The sequence below is a fragment of the Leucopleurus acutus genome (assembly GCF_964270905.1).
Source record: "Leucopleurus acutus genome assembly, chromosome: 18".
Classification (NCBI taxonomy): Eukaryota; Metazoa; Chordata; class Mammalia; order Artiodactyla; family Delphinidae; genus Leucopleurus; species Leucopleurus acutus.
This window is the reverse complement of record NC_139160.1, coordinates 24697989-24719552: the sequence shown is the minus strand read 5'-3', so window position 1 is coordinate 24719552 and position 21564 is coordinate 24697989. Positions and strand designations below refer to the sequence as shown.

The 21564-nt window shown below is 35.1% G+C and overlaps 1 protein-coding gene across 1 annotated transcript in view; it reads right to left on the bottom strand.

Annotated features, from left to right (window-relative positions):
• The window catches only part of VWA8 (von Willebrand factor A domain containing 8), a 370368-nt gene that overhangs the window by 146111 nt on the left and 202693 nt on the right, over positions 1-21564 (bottom strand). Inside the window, exons 22-26 of the mRNA XM_082859564.1 lie at positions 17365-17440; positions 15169-15304; positions 12706-12825; positions 9511-9716; positions 8057-8208 (exon numbers count right to left, since the gene is read on the bottom strand). Coding sequence (XP_082715690.1) covers positions 8057-8208; positions 9511-9716; positions 12706-12825; positions 15169-15304; positions 17365-17440 — 690 coding nt within the window. The remainder of the gene's footprint in view (positions 1-8056; positions 8209-9510; positions 9717-12705; positions 12826-15168; positions 15305-17364; positions 17441-21564) is intronic.

The window sequence follows — 21564 nt, the reverse complement described above, 5'->3', positions numbered from 1 at the left end:
TATAATAGTGTCATTATGTAAATCTTACTGTTTTTGAAAACTGAGAGCTCTTTTATGAAGTGCAAGTAAATCATGATGCAGAGTGGAACTGCATACCTTAGAACTTCATGATCAATATAATGAACTCATCTGTAAAAACTAGACTTCAAAAAGAAAATTACACCATATAATAGTTTGGAAAATGGAAGGAGAAGCACAAAACTTTAAGAAGTGAGTCTTTTAATTTAATGGGATAAATAGTAAACTGATAATCATTCTTATATTGAAAGATAAACCTTATGAAATTACTCCTAAGGGAGGCCCTGGTTGGGGATGTTTTTGATGTCTCTGGTACTTGGAAGACCCCGTAGTTGGTCTTGGTCAGAGAAGCAGCAGCTGCTGTTGATGTTCCAATTACACAGGATAAGTCTTAATGTAGAAAACTGATTCTAGACAGATACCCTTTTAAGACACATTCAGTATAGATGAAGCTATTCTGTCTGCAAATGTGCACACCTGGCACTACTCTAAACAGAAAGATCAATACTAAACATGATCATGTACCACACACTGCAATGAAATATCAACACCTCTTACAACAGGAAAGCATGACCTTAGTTACCTTCATCGGGAGTTCTCTTAAAATATGCTGTGAGACTGGCTGATAAAGTAATGAATGGTTGCTGATATAAGGGAGAAGAGTGACAACTTGTTCAGGTATCCAATTCATCTAGGGGCAGTGAACCATAGAATCTATGAGTTTGAAGGACATTAAAAGCTATTTAATCCGGTATTATAAGTTTGAATCACTTGAATACCTCCCCAACAAGATTCATCCTGATCTCTTTGAACCCGGACTACAAGAAGGTATACCCTACCTTTCCCCTGGGGAGTCCATTCCACCTTTGAACACAGGAGCTATTGGCCCCGCGATGGAGGCCAACTCTAATTTGTAATGACTTAGAAGCAACTCACAGATGCACAGAAAATGCACAGTGATTTATAATTATTCTGCCAAAGCTAACTATATAATGAGTGTGATTTTGAGGATGGTAGTTCTAAGTAAAGGATTCTATATAGAATAAACTGAAAAAAGAAAAGAATCGTTCTACTCATTTTGAAGAATTTGTGAATGTCACCTATTTTGACTTTTCAAAAATCAAATCCTTATTGTAGAGAAAAGATATAAGCAAATTTGCTTGCATCGTATAAAAAAGATGTTTTTATTTACTTCTGTAATCCATGACAAATGGCATTAATTTAAAGGACACTGTGATTAAAACGATGGGCCTAGTCACCACATAAAAGTTAAATGTATATTTTGCATGATACATGTCCCAAAAGGGTAGGAAATGAAATTTGGAAAACAACTCTGAAGTTTCTTTAGAAACATGTTTAAAATCTTGCAGTCCAGTGTTTATTACATTGCTTTCTCATGAAAGAATGTGGAGACTGCATGGTGAGTGAACAAAACAGATCTGTGTTTGAATCTCCCATCCTGCCATTTATTAGTTGTATAATTTGTTAAGTTACTTAGAGTCTCTTGAGCCTCAGTTTCTTCATCTGTAACACATACACACACACACTCTTACACCTACTAGATAATAAAATAGGAAGGAGTTACTTGCCCAATAGAAAAAACAGAATTGTTGTATAGATTGAGTTAGTATTTGTGAAGTGCTTAGAGCCCTTAGTAAGCATTTGATAAATATCAATATTTTAATTTTTGCTGCCTTAAAAATGTGTTGTCTTCTCTCCCTTGATACATTTATGTTGATGTCTACCAATGCATAAAACTTACTTATATTGTCTTGAACTGCCATAGCAATGTCCAGTTAACTTGATTTCTCATTTGTCATTGGTAAGGGTGCCAATGTTACACCCTTAGAGTAGGCATTGCAGAGTGGTGTAAGCTTTGCTGTCCTGGAGGCAAAGGTCCCACGAAATAGCAATTTCAGAATAGACCTTTACTTTAACATTTTAATTTTATTTAAATAAGAAAACAGAATGAAAAATTCCAGGGCCCAGATAGTCTATGGACATTTAAAAAATAAAATATAGAAAATAATACACATGTTAGAATAGAAAGTGAGGCCCCCTTTCCCCTTTCCAGAGCCTCTCCCAAAGGCAACTACTATTAACAGCTACCACTGTGTTTTAAAATTATTTAAAATGCGAACTTACTAGAGAAATTTAATAAAAATATTGGCTAATATGGTCTTAGACCACATAAAGTGACCTTATTTTGCTTGAAAAATGAAGTTAATAAAATTTTAATAAAGCATTTGAAAGCAGAGAGAGAATACAGACATCAAGAGGACACTGGAGGAGTAATTACAAGACTCCATAGGGCTTCTTCACCAGCTATGGGACACTTTAAAAGAGCAGTCACATATAACAGTCATTTTTAGATGTACAGTCTGTCTAGCAACAGCATTTCTATGAGTCTGTAAAGGATAATGACATTGAAACATATGCATAAAGACACAAAGTGTTGATATTAATGTGTTTATTCCTTACTTTGTGCTGAAATGCCAGAGAAATGCCTGGCATAAAGCACCTTAGATGCTTTATGATCTGTTCATTACGTTAGAATAAATATCTTAAGTCTAAAAACTCAACTAACAAGAGGGAAGGAGAAAAAAGTGGGGTAATGGGAGGAATGTCATACATACTCGAATCTAAACCATTATAGATATATTTCTTTTCAACAAAGAGTGAGAATGAAGTGTTTATAAAAGGATCTCCTTTCAGGGACATGTCTCTCCTATTAAGAAGAAAAACTCAGAAAAGAAAAACTAGAAAGAAATATTTCTCAGTTGAAATAACACATAGAATCCTAGGAAAAGATCTAGAAGGATTAAACAATGGTTGTCTCTGGATGGTGGAATTATTAGTGTTTTAATTTTCTTTTTGCTAATTTATTTAAAAAATAAATGGGATATCACTCTTCATTTAGTAAATATGCATCATAGAGAAATCCTACATATAAAAGCCTTTAAATTTCCTCAAATTTTTTATTCTACTTGTCTTACACAAATAAATGTTTGGTAGACTGTAGATACTTTGCCAGTGACAAACAGGCAATAAATGCTTTGGGAAAAAAAAAAGAAACTGGCTTAAGAATAAACTAAGCAGGGCTTCCCTGGTAGCGCAGTGGTTAAGAATCCGCCTGCCAATGTAGGGGACATGGGTTTGAGCCCTGGTCCAGGAAGATCCCATATGCTGCGGAGCAACTAAGCCCTTGCACCACAACTACTGCCTGCACTCTAGAGCCCGTGAGCCACAACTACTGAGCCCGCGTGCCACAACTACTGAAGCCCGCGCACCTACAGCCCGTGCTCCGCAACAAGAGAAGCCACCGCAATGACAAACCTGTGCACTGCAGTGAAAAGCAGCTCCCACTCTCTGCAACTAGAGAAAGCCTGCGTGCAGCAACAAAGACCCAACGCAGCCAAAAATAAATAAATAAATACATTTATTAAAAAAAAAAAGAATCAACTAAGCAGCATTAAAAAAAATCAATAGGGTTGAGGACAAAGAATGTGGATCAAGAAGTATGATCATTTAAATATTTTATAGATTATGTGTGTCTCCCAGGGAAGACAGGGAGAGAAAAATACATGAAGCTAAAATTCAGAGGGTAGAGATCATTTCTCTGTATATTTGATTTATGTAAATATGACTACAACGTTTGAGAAGGTTCAATAAATTCCTCTTGTGTTCCAAATCAGGAAGGAATGATGGCTAGTATGCTTCTTATATATAGTAGCCAAATAAAGTTTTCTAGAGTTTTTATTTTTCTAAATGAATTACCTTGTGTTTTACTTCATGAACCTCCATTATTTTTTTAAAAAAAAAAGGAAAGCTTAATTGGGGATGAAGAGTCTTTAGAATGATTTTTGTTATGCCAAAAGTCTATATTAACCTGCTTTTCGACTTAACTTGTCATTGTGAAAAATGGCTAAACCCCCCAAATGTGAATCTATCACAACTCTCTGAAGGATAAGAATATGTCTATTACACGTATGACATCTTGGTCAATGATGACTTCCAAGTTGATTATCTAAAATCCTAAGGCCCTTTTAAACCAAAACTATTTGTAATTTTCAGTATCCAAAGAATAACTCTGATTTAGAAACTGCCTACAATCTGCATACGGATCTGCTTATATTTGTCCTTAGAATTGGAATTAAAATTATGTATATTATAGCTCTGCCCCTGATCAGCTTTCTAACCTTAGGCAAGTGATGTAACCTCTCTGTTCCTCAAATTCCTTATCTATAAAATGCAATAATAATATTACATATATTAAGATAAAATATTGTATACGTCTCTTAAAAATGGATGTGCCAAAAAAAAAGAACTTTTTCTTCCTTTAAAACAAATGTTTCCCTAGCATGTTAGAGTTCACAAATTACTCTGAAACACACTTTTAAATCTGGAAGTGCTAATGTGCCAACAGTATGTTTATTCCCAAATAAAAGAAACTTTAAAAAAATAAAAGCTCATTTGAGGGTAAAACAAGCAAACTTTGCTTTGAAATGTAGATCTGTATCTACTATAGCAGATAATCTATATGCCTTTGGTTGGATGTTTGCACTTAATTATACATATATATGTATGTATGTGTATGTGTGTGTGTATCTTTTTCCCCAATAATGACATTTGAAACTCAAAAGCTCAGATTATTTTTTTTAAGAGCTCAGAGTTTAAGCCAAATCCTCCTATTTCTGCCTAAATTTCTCCCAGTGTGCCTCCTTCTTTTCATTATGTTTGCCATCTCTCTGGCATATCCTTTCCTGTGTATTCGAAACTTAAAAGGAAACAACAGAAAAACCTCAGGAAGTACTAGTGGAAAAGGGCAAATGCAATGTGGGTGTCTAGGGAGCCAATTCTGATCCCAATACTAAGATGTGGAATCTATCTATTCAACAGATCAGGAAGAAGAGCTGCATTATGGCTCAATCAAGCAAGGTAAGATAACAGCCCAGTATGATGCAGCCTATAAGTACCAGGTTTAGCAAAGGTTTAGTAAATAAGATAAATCCTGTTCCTCTCATAATATCACAATAGGCCTTAAAAAAAAATGTACAGAGACCTATGGGATAGGTAGCATCACTGCACTATTTAGGAGAATAAAAGGGAAAGTGACAGGATCTCTCTTAGGAATTTCACTAAAGAGCACTAACTAATGGGACGTCACCAAACAGCCAAAATATATTCTGATTTCAGCTGAGGAGGAAGGTGCTGTAGAAGACACATGAAAACTTCCCTCTTCTACAACATCTGTCTTACATCTCTTTTTACTTATATGCAGTGGATGGTCAATTACTTCTCCATCCCTCTCTTGTGTGTGAATGTGACCATCTTATTCGGGATTCAATGTAATTTTGCTCCTATCGAATAAAGATTGGATTAGAGAACAAGAAAATTAACAGCAACAATTTTTCATTCAGGGCAAAAGGATATTAATAGTAATGAAAACATTTGGTCCTTCTTCCTTGGGGACAGAAATCCAATGTGGATCTTCTTCAGTAACATAGTATCTCCAGAGATGGGAAGGAGCACCCTCAAAGAACTGATTTAGCAAAAGGTCTAGTGAAGTAAAAGGTTTAGCAAAAGGTATGGAAAAGTCAAAGCAAATCGTAAGACTGCATGAGGACAACTTTAAATCTTCAGAGGTCTATGTGATTACTATTAACTGTGCTACTCTAGGGGGGAAACAGGAAGTGTTGGTACCACTTCTTTTTAATTTGGTTTTGTTTTTGCAGATGAGAGAAAATTAAGATTATATTAAAATGCAAAGGATGTCAGAATAGGAATGAACCTTATCAACCTTATAAAGATGAAAATATATTCTGGCCTCACTAGGACAGTCTTATTGTGCGTCTCTTTTTACAGAGTTATTATTAATAGTGCCCTTTCATTCTAAAAAATGTATTAATTAGGTGAAAAGGTATATGGTTATGCTATCTAGAATAAAATGCTCTCAATTTTACAAACAGGGTAAAATCTGTTTCTTCATGTCTGACCCAGACATACAGGTTGAACATGTGACTAACTGCTGAATTCCCAGGACATTGCTTTGTTCACTTTACCAGGCTACCCTCTCAAAGTACAAGGCTGATAATTCGATAGACATAAAACATATGGAACCTGTGGATTTCACTAAAGGGTAATAAAACATCACTACTTTTGAGCTGCTCAAGTCATTGCAATTTACAGGTGAGGAAAAAATGCTTTGAATGTGCAAATCGTAGTCTAGTACTATCTCCACCCTGAAGGAAAACTCACACATCCCCCACATGGGCTACAAGTCTATTTTTAGCTATACACAGTGGGTGGACAACTAGTTCTTTCCATCCTGGTCTTAGGCATGACCATCTTGTTTCCAGGCTCAATGTACTTTTGCTTCCACTCATAAGTAAGTACTAGAGCTGTAATTAACTTGCCATGGCAACAATGAACAAGCCATGGCAAGAATTTTTCAGTTTAGAACTGGAGACAGTAATGAATAAGTTAAATCATTTTATCTGTCTTCCTTAAAACTTAAATTGCCAACAATTTTCTTTTGATTGATCTTACCAACTAATATGTATTTGAATTTTTATTTCAAGTTGTACAAGAGTACCAAAAAAATTATTTTAAAATCACAAGCCTGGTTTCCATGAAGTTAGAACTCTATATAAATGTGTTCATGGTAATAAAAATCATCTTATTTCCAATTGAAACTAAAGATATAATTTATAAAAAGGAAGTAAAAAACATGAGTACTAATAGAAGTTTGCATATCAAAGACATTTCTTGAACTCCCTAATATAGAAGATAAGCCATACCCATTAAATTACCAAACTAGTTTCAAAATGCCCATAAATACTGGTAATCAATCAGCAAAATAGTATTTTACAGAAAAGTGTATATATTAGCAACTGACACCAAATCACTCTTCTCTAAAAGAAAATTTACTAACTTGTTAATAATATAAACCAATTCACTGATAATTTCTAACATAACTCCATCTTGCTCTTTTACCACTAAAGGGAAATATTTGTTTCTCTTTAAGAAATCCTTGAAGAAATTGTTAAAGCTTTAACTATTTTTATTGGCATATATTCTAACAAGTTTTATAATAAAAGAATAAATAATGATGATGTAAACATTTAGTATATGTATGTGTGTGTGTATATATATACACACTATACATATATAGCTGGATTAATCATTAATTTATATTTAACAAATTTTTCCTAAGAAAGGTAGAGAGTTCCTCCTATATGAGATGACAGTTATATAGTAATTTAAAGGTAATTTTTGTCCCTTGGGAATTTATGATAATTGACTTTCTTATAGACAAAAACAGCATTAGATGCATTATCAATAAGTTATGCATATTTAAAACTGTTTTCTAGTGAATTTGCACTGACTTAATTACCCTACTAATAAATACTGTCAATTATCTTTCTGGTCAACAACATCATATTTGCAAGATTCTTTGTTAAGCACGTAGCCTGTTATTACAAAATAAAAGGCAGGCAACTAGCCCACACGAAACAAAACTCACTTGTTTTCCCTGCCTCTTTCATCTGTCAGGCTGAAATAAGTAACCCCAAAATTTCAAGTTAATATGATTATAAATTTAGAAAACTATCATAACAGAAAAATATATGGTGACATAAATAAGAACATCTTAACTAAATACATATTATCTCTTCATGTAGCTTTCATGTTTTTACAATGAGTTTGCACTAGATTAGGAAAAAATGAGAGTCATAGGAATTCAACAAAAGGACAGAGGCTGTAAAGAAACAAATATTTCCCTTTATTTGATTACATTACATCTACTCATGGGACATTCGAAATAACTGAAGTTCTCAATTTACAGACCTATAAATAATGCTATTTAACTGAATCCAGCCAGCAAATAGCAACATATATCTGAAGCGCTTACTCATGGAAAGTAATTTCCACACCAACTCAGTTTAGTAGCGTATGACAGTAGATTCAGAATAATCAGTATTTGAGAACCAGAACAGTAACACTCAAGAGTACTTTATCAGTAGTGAGTTTGCCTTACTCCTTTGCCAGCTGCACACTGGTAGGTTTTGCTCCAATAGGTATCCCGTATTTGTGTAAAGTGTTAATCAAAATCTCCCGCATGTCGTTGTTGTAGGAATCAAAGTCAAACACATTCCTAACCACACTGGAGAGACCTTCAGCGGGAAATTTCTGTATTCAAAAAAAAAAAAAAAATTCCCTTATTACCATGTGATAAAATACACGGTATTATAAAGATTTCCCAAACTGACAGAACAATAAGGATCAAATGAACTTTACCAGACTTTTCTTTACTAGCCTTGTCAGATAACTAATAAATACTGATAGGAGGAATATTTTATAGATAGGAGGAATATTTTTCTCTTTGAAGGTTTGCTCTGATGACTTAATATTTTTCTTTTTAAATAAATATCAGAATTTGAGGGGGAACAGTTCGTTGTCTCAAATGTTAAATCGGTACTCAGATCCTGGTGTTTGGTGACTTCCACCACTTTCTGAAATCTCCTGCTTTTAAAATGAGTACTGGATTGACCAAACTTAAAAATGCTATTTAAATAAAGCAGAGTGTTGAATATCTATACAGAAGTATTTAGAGAAGTTACAAGTCTATGACTAAATGAAAAAAAGAGATAAACAAGAAAAGAAGGGAAGAAGAATGTGAAAAGTACAGAGAATAGAGAAATAGGGAAGAGCAGAGGGAAGAAAACAAGTACTACTGACAGCTAACTTCACACTGGTGGGGTTGTCTGGGTCCTTTATTGCCTCTGTCTTGATTTTCTTTAGGCGCTGGGATCTGAGCTGGACTTATCATGGCTTTACAGGCAGAACAAAGCTTTCTATATTTTCCTTTCTAGGTTTTCCTTGGAGGATGGGGATGGAGCAGAGGTCAAGAGTCATTAGGTTGTGACTGTTAGCTTGGAAACCATTATTTGCTATAAAGGTAGAAGCTACATGGGCTTTTTGTCTTCTTTACCGAGGTGGGCTATGCATCACAAATGGCTATAAGGAATTCCATTGTCCTGCCCACTTACTCTATCTTATAAAATTTTCTCACAGTATTTACAGATATGTAATCAATACTGTTAGTTCCTAGTCTGTTTTTTATCTCCAAGTCTTTTTTTCAAAATGAAAATATTTTTCACTCAGATACCATATGCTTGTTGTATAAAGTCAAACAGTAGTAAAGTTTCCCTGCTGTCTCACTCTCCTGTCTTCCCACGCCCGCCCCGCCACAACCCCCACAAAAAACCTCCACCAAAGCTCCTAGCTCCTGGGTAATGGCCGTGGCACAGAACCTTGCCAAAGTCAATTCAAAGGTTAAACAGAAAATGTTCATTTAGATTATAGACATTTCATATTATATCACTTGAATCAGAATTATAGAGAAATGGAAAGACTTTGTATAAATTAGGCAGTCTAAAAAAACAAGATTGACGGCTTCTTTTAAACTTTTAGCGTAGGCATGTGCCATACCTGTAAATGCTTGACTATGTTGACAACTTCTCTGGTAGAATAAGGATAGTTAATAATGCCCTGGTCAGCTAAACTCCTCAGCTCTCCAAAGGCAGCCACGAGCTTCTGAAGGATGGGCTCGGGCACATTGGGGCCATACTGCCTGAGCATCTTGAGCTCCGAGTGGGGTTTGGGATTATCAACTGCATGGCAGCTAAAAATATCACCTACGAGAGAAAAAAGATTCACATTCAGCATGCAACTAATCCATTATAATGCCATAGGAAATATAGAATGGTCGTTAAAAGAGCCATGGGTTGCTCACCAAAGCACTTCTATTTTTAAGTGTGTAAAACTGCACAGAAAGCCTGTCCAAAAATAGGTATAGAGAAAAAGGCAAATAACTAAAGCAAAAGAAAATGACACTGACTGATGTGTGGTTTATTCTACATAGATTTATTTTTGTTAAAAATTGTATAATACTTGAACACAATTTCACTGGGAGATATTCAAATACAAAGAGCAAATAAGAAGTCCTCTCATGTCTCTGCTAATCTCACTCCTTCCCCCACAGGCACCCAGTGTTAATAGTTCAGTGTCTTCATTTTTCCGTACATATTAGTATTTTTTAAAATGCATACATACAAACATATATAGTTTTGATAATTTATTCTTTTTCCATTAATTGGAAAATACTCCTCATATGGTTCTGAGACTGCATTTTTAACTTTAACACATGATGAATATCTTCAGAAATTATACACATATATGCATGTCTCTTCATGTATACTAAAAAAGGGGGAATTAGTATCATCACTCTCTAAACAATTTATATCTTGTGCAGATTGCTAGAGTATACTTTAGAAGTAGGTTCTGGAAAAGTAAACCTGCAGAGACAATGTCTAAATTAAAATCAAGAAAAAGGAATGTAGAAACACAAAATATTTCATCCATAATTTAGAAAACTGAGAACATACTAGAAAATATAATCTATGCTCTAGAGAAATGAATTTCTCATATAAATGTTCACATAATTGTGATTCATACTCCAAAGGACAAGGGGCCAAAGGAAGTTAAAGTAAATAGATTTGCATTATTCGGTATGTTCATTTTAGAAAGAAAGGATATTTAGAACTTACTTTGACTTAGAAACCACTCAAATCATTATTTTATTGTTATCATATATTCATGAAAGCAACTGAATAAAATGCAACCATGACACCTTCATGCTTCTATCTCATAAGCTAAACCCATTCAAATACAAATGTGAAGAACAGCTTTTGTCTTTTTTGCTGAAAATCAAATGTAACACTAATATAAAACTATATTTGAACCCTTATTCATCATTCATCAAATAAGTATTAAATGCCTTCTATGTGCCAAGTAATACTCTACGTACTTTATATAACTCAGAGATCAAAAACACAAAAACCCCTGTCCTCATGCAGTCTATAGTCTGGCATGGGGAGACAATAAACAATAATTACAAATGTTAGAAACTGTATGTTTCAAGGAAAAAAGGAAAAGCACACTATAGGGCATCAGAAATGGTGATGGTGGGGAAGTCAGTCAGGTAGGCCTCACTGAGAAGGTGACAATTGGGCAAATGCAGATATATGAGGGAACAGCATGGCAGGTAAAGCTAACGCAAAGGCCCTAAGGCGAGCACAGCTGGCCTGTTCAAGAGGCAGGAGAGCAGAGCGGCTGGAAGAGGGTGAGTGCCGAGGAGAGCGGCACAGAGCAGAGCAGGAAGCAAGGTCAGCGAGGTAAGAGGATGTAAGAGACGAGTGTGCCTCTGGAGAAGTTCTACGCATGTCGAGCATATTCATGTAACATATCCCCCTTGCCTTTTAGTCTCTATTAATTCAAATGGTCGACTACTACACACGCCGTTCTTATTGTTTCACTTAATATATTTCCAGGATTTTGTTTGGTATCAGCATGAGCAAAGTTATCCCATTTGTTTGTAACAGCTGCACAGTAATCTACTGTGTGGATATAACAGAATTTCTTCATTCAGTCCCATTTGGATAGACATGTGGGTTGTTTTCTTCTTTTTCCTTTTTTATGCTACTATAAACAATGCTATATTGCCTATCCGTGTACTTTAATCTTTGCACGGGGAATATCCCTAGTTAAATTCCTTATGTGGAATTGCTAGATCAAAAAGTGCCATGGACATACATACACTACCAAATGTAAAACAGATAGCTAGTGGGAAGCAGCCGCATAGCACAGGGGGATCAGCTCGGGGCTTTGTGTCCACCTAGAGGGGTGGGATAGGGAAGGTGGGAGGGAGACGCAAGAGGGAGGAGATATGGGGATATATGTATATGTATAGATGATTCACTTTGTTATACAGCAGAAACTAACACACCATTGTAAAGCAATTATACTGCAACAAAGATGTTTAAAAAAAAAAAAAATCAAAGAAAAATCCTACTAGGAGACTGAGCTCGCTTCAAGTTGAGTATGGAATGCCCAGTATGCAGAATTCCCTACTTGCCACAGAGAAACGAAGCTATTCTTAAAGGCTCCTGATGCTTCAGTTTATCCCAGGGCCTCTCCAATCACTGAGAATCAGCCTCCCCAGAGCTGGCCTCAAACCTTTTCATAGGGGGATATGATGAAAACCAAACACTAAAACCCGTTCCTTATTTTGTGTTTTACTCTAAGAGGCCCTAAATAACAAAGTATAGTTTAGTTGTGTAAGAAAACACATAGATATGAAGCCATTCTAATACTCATCTGAGTGAGCCTAAAAAAAGAATCTGTCATGGACACATACACACTAACAAACGTAGTAAGGTAGACAGCTAGTGGGAAGCAGCCGCATGGCACAGGGATATTGGCTCGGTGCTTTGTGACCGCCTGGAGGGGTGGGATAGGGAGGGTGGGAGGGAGGGAGACGCAAGAGGGAAGAGATATGGGAACATATGTCTATGTATAACTGATTCACTTTGTTATAAAGCAGAAACTAACACACCATTGTAAAGCAATTATACCCCAATAAAGATGTTAAAAAAAAAAAAAGAATCTCTCTGAATATGATGCTCTCCTTCTCTAAAATGGGGATAACACATACTCTCACAAGGTGGCTGTGATGAGGACAGCACATGATAGCATTCAGTGATAGCCATTACAGTATTGTTACTAAGACAATATTTTTACTGTTATTGCTATTGTTTTTATTATTATTATCAATATTCTTTTTACCTAAGGTGCCGAAGAAATCATTGCCTAGGAAAGGAAATCCAGGTCTGTTGGCCAGGACAATCATCCTAAAGTCAGGATGGATCACAACAACATTTTCTCTTCCATTGACTAATGCAGAATCTGAAAAACATAATTTCTATTTATTCTTTATAGATATTTAATAATTCTTAAGAGTATCAAGTTATAGCCTTTAAAATCACATAAGTAGTCATTACTGTTCAATGGTAAAACAACCCTAAGAAATCTGGCTGTAACAATTTGGCTGCAGAAAACAAAAACATTTTTGAGAAAGTTTGCTTAGCAACAGAATACTGATAAAGCGTATACTAAACTATACGGGAACTTGCATTTTTATGTAAATTAAATGCATGTCTAAAAAGGAAACTTGTCTAAATGTTGTCTTATGGTACTTAAACTTGGCTTGAGATGCTATTATTCCTTTAAAAAAAAGAATCTATTACAATAGATAATCCAAAGAATATGCAAAGGATAATCCAAACATCCTTTAGTTGTTATCCAATCAGCAGCTGCATCATTTTGCATAAAGCCTTCATTCTGTAGCTGAGGAGGAATTCCTGTTTAGATTACGCACCCTGAAACTTAACCACATAGAATAAAGGTCTTGACCACCTAGTCAATTCATTAGAGCAAAGGTGATTAATTTCCATTCAAGGGATTCTACCATAGTTCTTAAAATACATAATTTCAAGTTGACTGGAACTTTCTTCGTGCAAATGTTTAAGGTATTAAAGGAAGTGAATATTATATACTACTTGCTGATGTACATTTCAGATAGAACTGCTAGGCCAAACAATAATTTAAGATAGTAAAAACTTTATTATGGTTATTTTAAGAAGAAATACCTGTCATCTGGGTTTATTTAAATCTTAGCCTTAGGCTGTCCATCTTTAAGAAATGATAGTTGTGAAACACCTGGAGTTTTATCTGAGATGAGTCTGTAAGAACTTATACTTGTATTTTTTTATGATACCAAAAAGTAACCTTTCAATGTGCCATATATTCACGTGTTAATACCACCATTAGTTTTAACGTTTGATCTCCACTAATTTCAGTAGTGGTAAATACAAGGGTATGTGGTCACACACAAAATTTACTTAATTAGTTAACTAAAATAAAAATAGCAATAAAACATGAAAATTTTAAAAGGCAAAGAAAATGAGAAACATAGCCGTAGAAGTGATGCTTTATGAAACCATGTTCGAAAGAGCTTCAGTTGCTCTTGTGTTTAAAATGTCATCTACAATCAAACTTGAATTTAAGAATTATGATGACTCCTTTGCTTCTAGACTATCCTTCAAAAATATATTAAAAAAATGTAAAGGGTTACCAGGAGATAGTCACTGTTGAACTATAAGTTTGTTTCAGCAATTCTTTCTTGCTTTCCATTTCACTGTCCTCATAAAAGGGCACTGTCCTCTAAAAAGGGCAGGAAGCATTCTAATCTTAAGAGTCTGAATGGTCTTTCTAAAAGATAGTAATCAGGCTGTATAAGTCAAATTTTCATTTTTTCCCATAAATTCATTGTGACACTGAAATGTTAGAATACTTTTATTAGTGCTGAGTTTCCTAGGCTTAGAAACAGCAGTCTTGCAATGACAGTGTCCAAGAAGAAGTCTCTGTGGTGATGCACTTGTACATTTTTATGGAGTCTTCTGTTTATACTCTCTTTGAATATTGAAGATTTCAGTTATTAGTCTCAACTTGTTTGGTTCCTTACTATTGACTGTATATTTTTAATGGCTAGTTATAGATCTTCAAGTCTTTTCATGACACAAAAATTTTGTATTAGAAACCAGAAAATGTTCTCACATTGCATTAGACAATTTTTCCTTGTAGCTTAAACAGACTTATGAGATTTATCTATGTACATCTCCCCTAACAACAACAACAAAAATAAAATAGAAGGAGGAAGATACTCCAAAACAGAGAATAACTAACTTCTTCCTGAAGCTGGTATGTGTGTGTAATATATGTATACACACCGATATAGTCATACATATATATGATAGATATAAAATGCCCAGCAATTTTTTTCTAATTATACTGAGCTAATAACATTAATTTTAATATTATGAGTAACAGAAATGTGATAGAGCTTTAAAAATTCCAGATAACAATGAAAGAAAATAAATTGCACACAAATAATTGAGATGAGTATACAAAGGATTATATGTTTGTATTCTCAGAGTAGAAAAACTACGAAGCCGATTTGTCCTAAAACTACGACTGAAATGCTCAAAGATGCTCTCTGGCTATACGAAAGTGAAACTGACAAAGCTAGATTCAGACATAATGAATTTTACAAATAACTGTCAATACAGACAACTTGACTTATATTAACTTGTGCTTGTTTGCAGATAAATAGCCAGCCAAGTGTGTGATTTGATACCAGAGATGTAAAAATTGCATATACTGAAGGAAAAGTTGCTTTTTTATACTCACTTGCAACAATGCGCCTTCCATCTGCTAGAATCATTTCTCCATTTTCTACTAGAGTTTTTAAAATACAGGTGACATTTGTTGGGGCTTTGTCTGCTTCATCTACTACCAGAACATGACCCAATTTTACTGCTTTAACCTTTGAAGACAGAACATTTACCATAAACAAAAAATGAAAGCAAATGTTTTAAAAATGTCATCACTCATTGATTTGGATTTATAATAGGTGGTTTTATGTAAGTTATAAATACACTATCACAAAACTGTCTGTAGCAGAGCCGGAAACAAAATTTATGGATCTCTACCAAAAGCTTCTCATAGTTACTAAACGGCTAACTCTGCAGTAAGCACTTTACTTTCCTTCAGCTTCATAATTATCCCTATGCTGGCGGAATTCACAACATTTCACACCCCAGGGTAGGGGAGTATTAAAACAAGTATAACGAATAGGGAAATGAAAGTGCCACGGGGGTTAAGAGGAGTGAGACATCACAATCAATACTGGATATCAGAACATTGCACTTGTGATGGCTCTAAAAGAGTGTATGATTTTAAGAGATGAGATCAGTATGTATGTGAGGAGATGGGTAGTCAAGACAAAGAAAATCAATGGTCAAACTCAAGAAATCCTGCAGCCCACTGAGGGAAGAGTGAATATGAATATCTATCTTGGCTGAAGCAGACGTTAAATGTAAGAAAAGAGAGAATAGGATCTGAAAGGGTAGATTGGGTCTCTACTACTAAAAAGTTGCCTGCCAGACCAAAAAATACGTGCTTGATCTCACTAAATAATAGGATGTAATTAAAGATTTATGAGTTCAGACGTGATAACAATGGAGTTTGGAGCTACACGTTAGTACATTTAATCCTGTAGAAATATGCGGAATAGACTAAAAGGGGAGTACCATAACAATTTGGTAAAAAAGTGGTGTGAGGACCTGATTTTAGGGAAGGAGGCATGGGAGAAAAATGGAAATAAAAAGCAGTATATTGATCTGCAGAGTTTTCCAGTATATTGATCTGCAGAGTTTTCCAAGGCTATAATCTATAGCCTTGGCTACTGATCAGATGGGAAGAAGTGAAAGGAAAAATAAGAAAGAGTTCCAGGTCTTAGATGACTAAGTGGTGACATTATTAGAAGAAAGGTAAAAGTTCGGGAAAATCCTTAAAAACATTTTTAGAGAGTGGATAGGAGGGAGTTTCCCGGTGGCCTCGTGATTAGGACCTGGTACTTTCATTGCCATGGCCCGGGTTAAATCCCTGGTCACGGAACTGAGATCCTGCAAGCCGAGCGGCATGGCCAAAAATTAAAAAAAAAAAATAAAATAAAGAGTGCATAGGAGGTGATAGTCAATGAATTTCAATGTAAACCCAAAGATTATTTTTTTACATAGTAAGAAATATAAAATGGACCATATCATAAACTTTTATCATTACATAATTTTGGCAAATAATGTTAAGGAAATATAGATCAAGACACAAATATTTTATTACACATTCTAATAAATGAATAAGGATTTTTCTTTTTAATTTTAGCGTAAAAATAAGTTGAATTTAAAAAAAGAGAGAGAGAAAACGTGTAGCTTCTACTCTTAACTCCAGCCTTCACATCTTTGTTCACAGAAAAGTCGGTTCTAATCTGGCTGAATTCAGGCAGGAGGTCCTAAAGACTCCCATCGCTGGGGTCTGGACCACAGAGGTTCTCATGGTGGTTTATTTGTGCCATTGCTGCCGAGGAGTTATCTACACCGAGAGGTGTGCCTGGCAGGCCAGATTTCTTTGCATCTTATGTGAGAAGCTGAGGAATGATCTTCTCAGCTGCCTAAAACATTGGGTGAATATTTTATTAATTAAAATCATTTTTTAAAACATTCTAGAAGCATTATCTAATTTCGAAGTCTGTACATCTGAAAACAGCAAACTTCTTTCTTTTTTCAAAATTCTGGAATAGAAAAGTAATCATTAGAGGGTATCAAAATCTCTCACTCTGGAGAGAGAAGAACAGAATAAGAAAACATGTTATTTTCCCAGTAATTTGCATTCAAATATCCATTCTCCTAATGACATGTGAATGAGTGTTTTCCAGTTAAGACTGAAACATATTGGAACCAATGGGAGATTTCTCACCCTCAAAGGCTGAAATATAATTATCATTCAAAAAAATACATTTGAGAATATTCATATAATTGTATTACTAACCAAAGGTGAGTCTTCATACACAATAAGTCCATCTTTAACAGAAGGCTGAAGAGTAAGGGTCTGGACCGTGGTGTCCCTAAAGTTAAACCAACACATTTTATAGTAAGTAAGGAAATAAACTGACATTTGATCACGAATAAAATATAACACAAGAGCATTTCTTTTTTCACCCCCATCCAGCTTTCCCTAAGATGAATAAAAAAGCAAATGAAATTCCAGTCAGCGATAGTATTTTGTTGATGTCAATATAAATTACAACGGTTTGGGAATTAATCCAAGTTTACAGATTATCCAGGTTCTTTACTTCTCTTTTTTCTTCCAGTAATTTCCCTTGTGACCATTTCACTCCTCAAAATAACTCCCTGAAGGTGAAAAGGAGAAATTTTAAAAAATATATTTGTATTTTATATACAATATTTAGATTCGTTAAAAATAATTTTGATGGTGAGTTTGGTGATGACTGGCATGCTGGCGTGGCCAATTATAGCAGGTCTGTGAATTACACTTTCTGGCCCAATCTGCCATCACTAGGTGCAAAAGCAAGACTGTCTCACCTCACTCCAGGAACCATGGGATTCTGAACATTTCTGCTAGGATTAGGGCAATCCATTTTACTTTCTTAAGTCTACCTACTACTATTTACCTGACTCTCCTTTAGATCAGGATTTTCAAAAGTACTAATAGTGAGTTATCTTGATGTTATGCACCTCCACACATGATGAGATATGAAGTTCACATCACCTATGAACATTCTTGCCAAAAATGTGTGTATATAGGCTGTTGGTTATAGGTAGGTGCAGACATTTTTTAAGGAGATCGATTTCATATCTTCACCTTCTGCATATACTCTATCTAAAAAATAAAAAATCCTACGGCCATCCTGATCATGTCGCACAGAGAATTAAATTACTTCCAAAATGTGAGTAGCATCTTTCTTTACAAGAGTTCAAACTTATCTTTTCAAACTACACTACCACTTATTCAACGTAAAATGTGAAGTTACCACCGTGCTGTTTTGAGTACCTTCTCTGTGTAAGATACTATTTGGAACGTGAACTTCAGACCTCAGTGCCATAATATACTTCTGAGACTTCTACCCAAATGCTAAATTTTATCACAATTATTAAAATATAAAATGTGATTCTATTAAAAAAAACCTAATAAATACTACATGACAATCACTGATAAAGCAAACGTAAGATATCACTCAAGTCATTTTTTGCCTTAGCAAAACAAATCTAATCAAAATCAGTTAATTGCATTGAAAGGCAGTTTGTGGAGTAGAGGAAAAAACCCTTTGGAGTCAGACCATACGGGATTCAAATTCTAGTTCTTGCCACTTATTAACTAGATGATTTTGAGTAAATAATAAAAGCCACCCAGAAATATCACTGATAGAACGCTTGGGAAAGTATCTAGCACAATATATGGCAGATAGAAAGCGGAAAATGACATGCCAGCTTTATCTATTTGTTGGGATCATTACTGCTGCTGCTGTGACTAAAAGTTCCTTTCCTGTGTAACTTCTACTTGACCTTCAGGTTTTTAGCACAGATGATACTTCTTAGAAAGCCCCTGTGGACCCTTTTTAGACCAATTAGGTGGCTTTGCTGTATGTTCCCTTTGAGTCCTGGGTCACCTCTATTTCAGTCCTTACCACACTATATCGTAGTTGCTTATTTTTACTATCTGTCGTTCTACTCAGACTGTTAAGATTTCAGAGTGTAGACCATATCTACCTTATTCCTCATCCTGTCCCCAGCATCTAGTGGATGTCTGACTCACAGGATGAATTTAATAAATCTTTGTTGAATAAATGAATCCATGAATGAAATGAACAAAAATGTTAACAGTTAAAAGTGCAACATACAGTATATGGACTTCAAAATATATTGGATCATGGAACTCTTTTTTTTTTTTAACAGAGAATCTGGAACTACAGAACCCACTTTAATAAACGTTGGGTTAGACTAAGGCTGACTCTAAGGTAAGGAATCTTCCTAATTCACTTATGAGTGTATATCAGAAGGTACAGTCATGTTGAGACGTACACTTGGGATTGACTAGTCAGGGGACGGAGGGGGAGATGGTCTACATCCATCATGGATTTCAAATTGAGTTGGATTTACACTTATTACCGTAGCAGGAGACTTCTGCATCAGAGTTCTCATTTCCCAGGGCTTGAGCAAGTATGTTGGCAGTACGATTATTGACATTTACAATTTCTAGACTACCTGACTTTTTTTGCACCTAGGTTGAAAGGCTTCTCCCTCTAACTTGACTAAACAGTGATTGGTTTCTTCAATTTATTCCCTGGAGGTCTGGCCTATTGCCATTCCTGACCTCTGTTCCAAGCTCCCAGCCTCATACCGGCTCTCACGGGCCTGGTGCCTGTCTGGTGATCTACTGTTTGCTATAGCCTTAGCACTACACTTTATAAAGAATTCAACATTATTCTTTTATCTTCACTAACCTTCAAATTGAAATGTATCTAAAATAAAGCCTTGAGGGATGTTAAAGGAAAGTGAAAATATATTGTGACATGTATTGGTGATTATCAAATTTAGTATGAATAAAATGTTTCTTATGCAATATAATGATATATAGTCACACATCCATTTTTTGTATCCCTGGGTCTCATAAATTTACTGTAGGATACACTTTATGCTCTAGTCTGTTAAATTTTTTTTAGGGTTTTAAACAAATAAGAACAGAGTTTAATGAATATCACTTAAATTCACTGTTAATATCCTGGCAATACAGGAGGGGGTAAGTGAGGAAGAGAAAGAGACGTGTTCACACAGATTTTTTACAGCAACATAGTGAATTTCACACCTCAGCTGTCATATATTTAATGGGCAAAAACATGACACCTCCCAGAACCGAAATGGAAAAGGGAACTCTTGTATCATTGTCAGTAGAAAGGAAATTCAGCCATTACCCTAATAATTAGAGTGCTTCACAGCAGATTAAGAACAGGAAATTCAAGCTGAATTCCAACTTTAAAAAGGCAAATGAAATTGTTCTATAACACTTGAATTCTGATAGCATATCATTTGCCAAATTAGATTTCTCAAAAGACTTTTGTGTTAGAAATAAAAACTATAGGTTTGAGAGAACAAGCGTAAATCAGATGATTCCCAAAAAGGACAACAAATGAGGATAAATACCAATGGGAATCATGGGTTTCAGTGGAGTAGGCGATGAGAAAGAGGAGCTTAAAGGAAAAAAGTGGCTTTGTTCTATTCTTATTATTGGTCCTTTGTCTTATATATCAAAGGATTGCAAAGGCTAGCAAAATATGTAAAATTACATTCAACTTTTAAAAAATGGGTTGGCTTATATGTAAGTCCCTTATAATATAAGAGTAGAAAATAACCCACTGGGCTTCCATGGTGGCACAGTGGTTGAGAGTCCGCCTGCCGATGCAGGGGACACGGGTTCGTGCCCCGGTCCGGGAAGATCCCACATGCTGCCGGAGCGTCTGGGCCCGTGAGCCATGGCCGCTGAGCCTGCGCGTCCAGAGCCTGTGCTCTGCAACGGGAGAGGCCACAACAGTGAGAGGCCCGCATACCTCACAAAAAAAAAAAAAAAAAAAAAAGAAAAGAACCCACTATCTTCTGATTAGTACTTCATACAACAAGAAAAAAGCTTGTTTCTCAAGGTATCTTACAATATTATAAACTTCAACTAAGTAAATGATCAGATGACTATTGTCACAAGTAGCATGTGAATTGACTTGTAAAGACAATATAATGATTCTTTTTCAGAAAATGTTTGATTAAAATCATTGCTTTGTATTTAGGAGCATCTTGGATCAAAAGATATTTATTCTCCACACAAATAAGCAATGACCCTAAGAGAATATTTTATTTGTTACAATTTCAATTCTATTATGATTTGTTCCTCTCAATAACAGCTTTGAAACATAAACTCATAAAAGTTGAAATAGACTCAACAATTTCAACAATACTGAGGAGAAGAAAACACATCTTAGTAACATTTCCTTAGCCTACAGTTTAATAAAGGGATGTCTTTCCAGTACATAACAGTTATCAGCAATGCTTGAGGAATTAATTAGAATGTTCAGCTAATTCCTGACATTTATGTTAGCACCAATTGTTCTCACTTCTTACTCTCTTACAAACTAAAGCAGTCCATCAATTAAAGCCTGTGTCAATAAAGGGGCTGCTCAAAGAA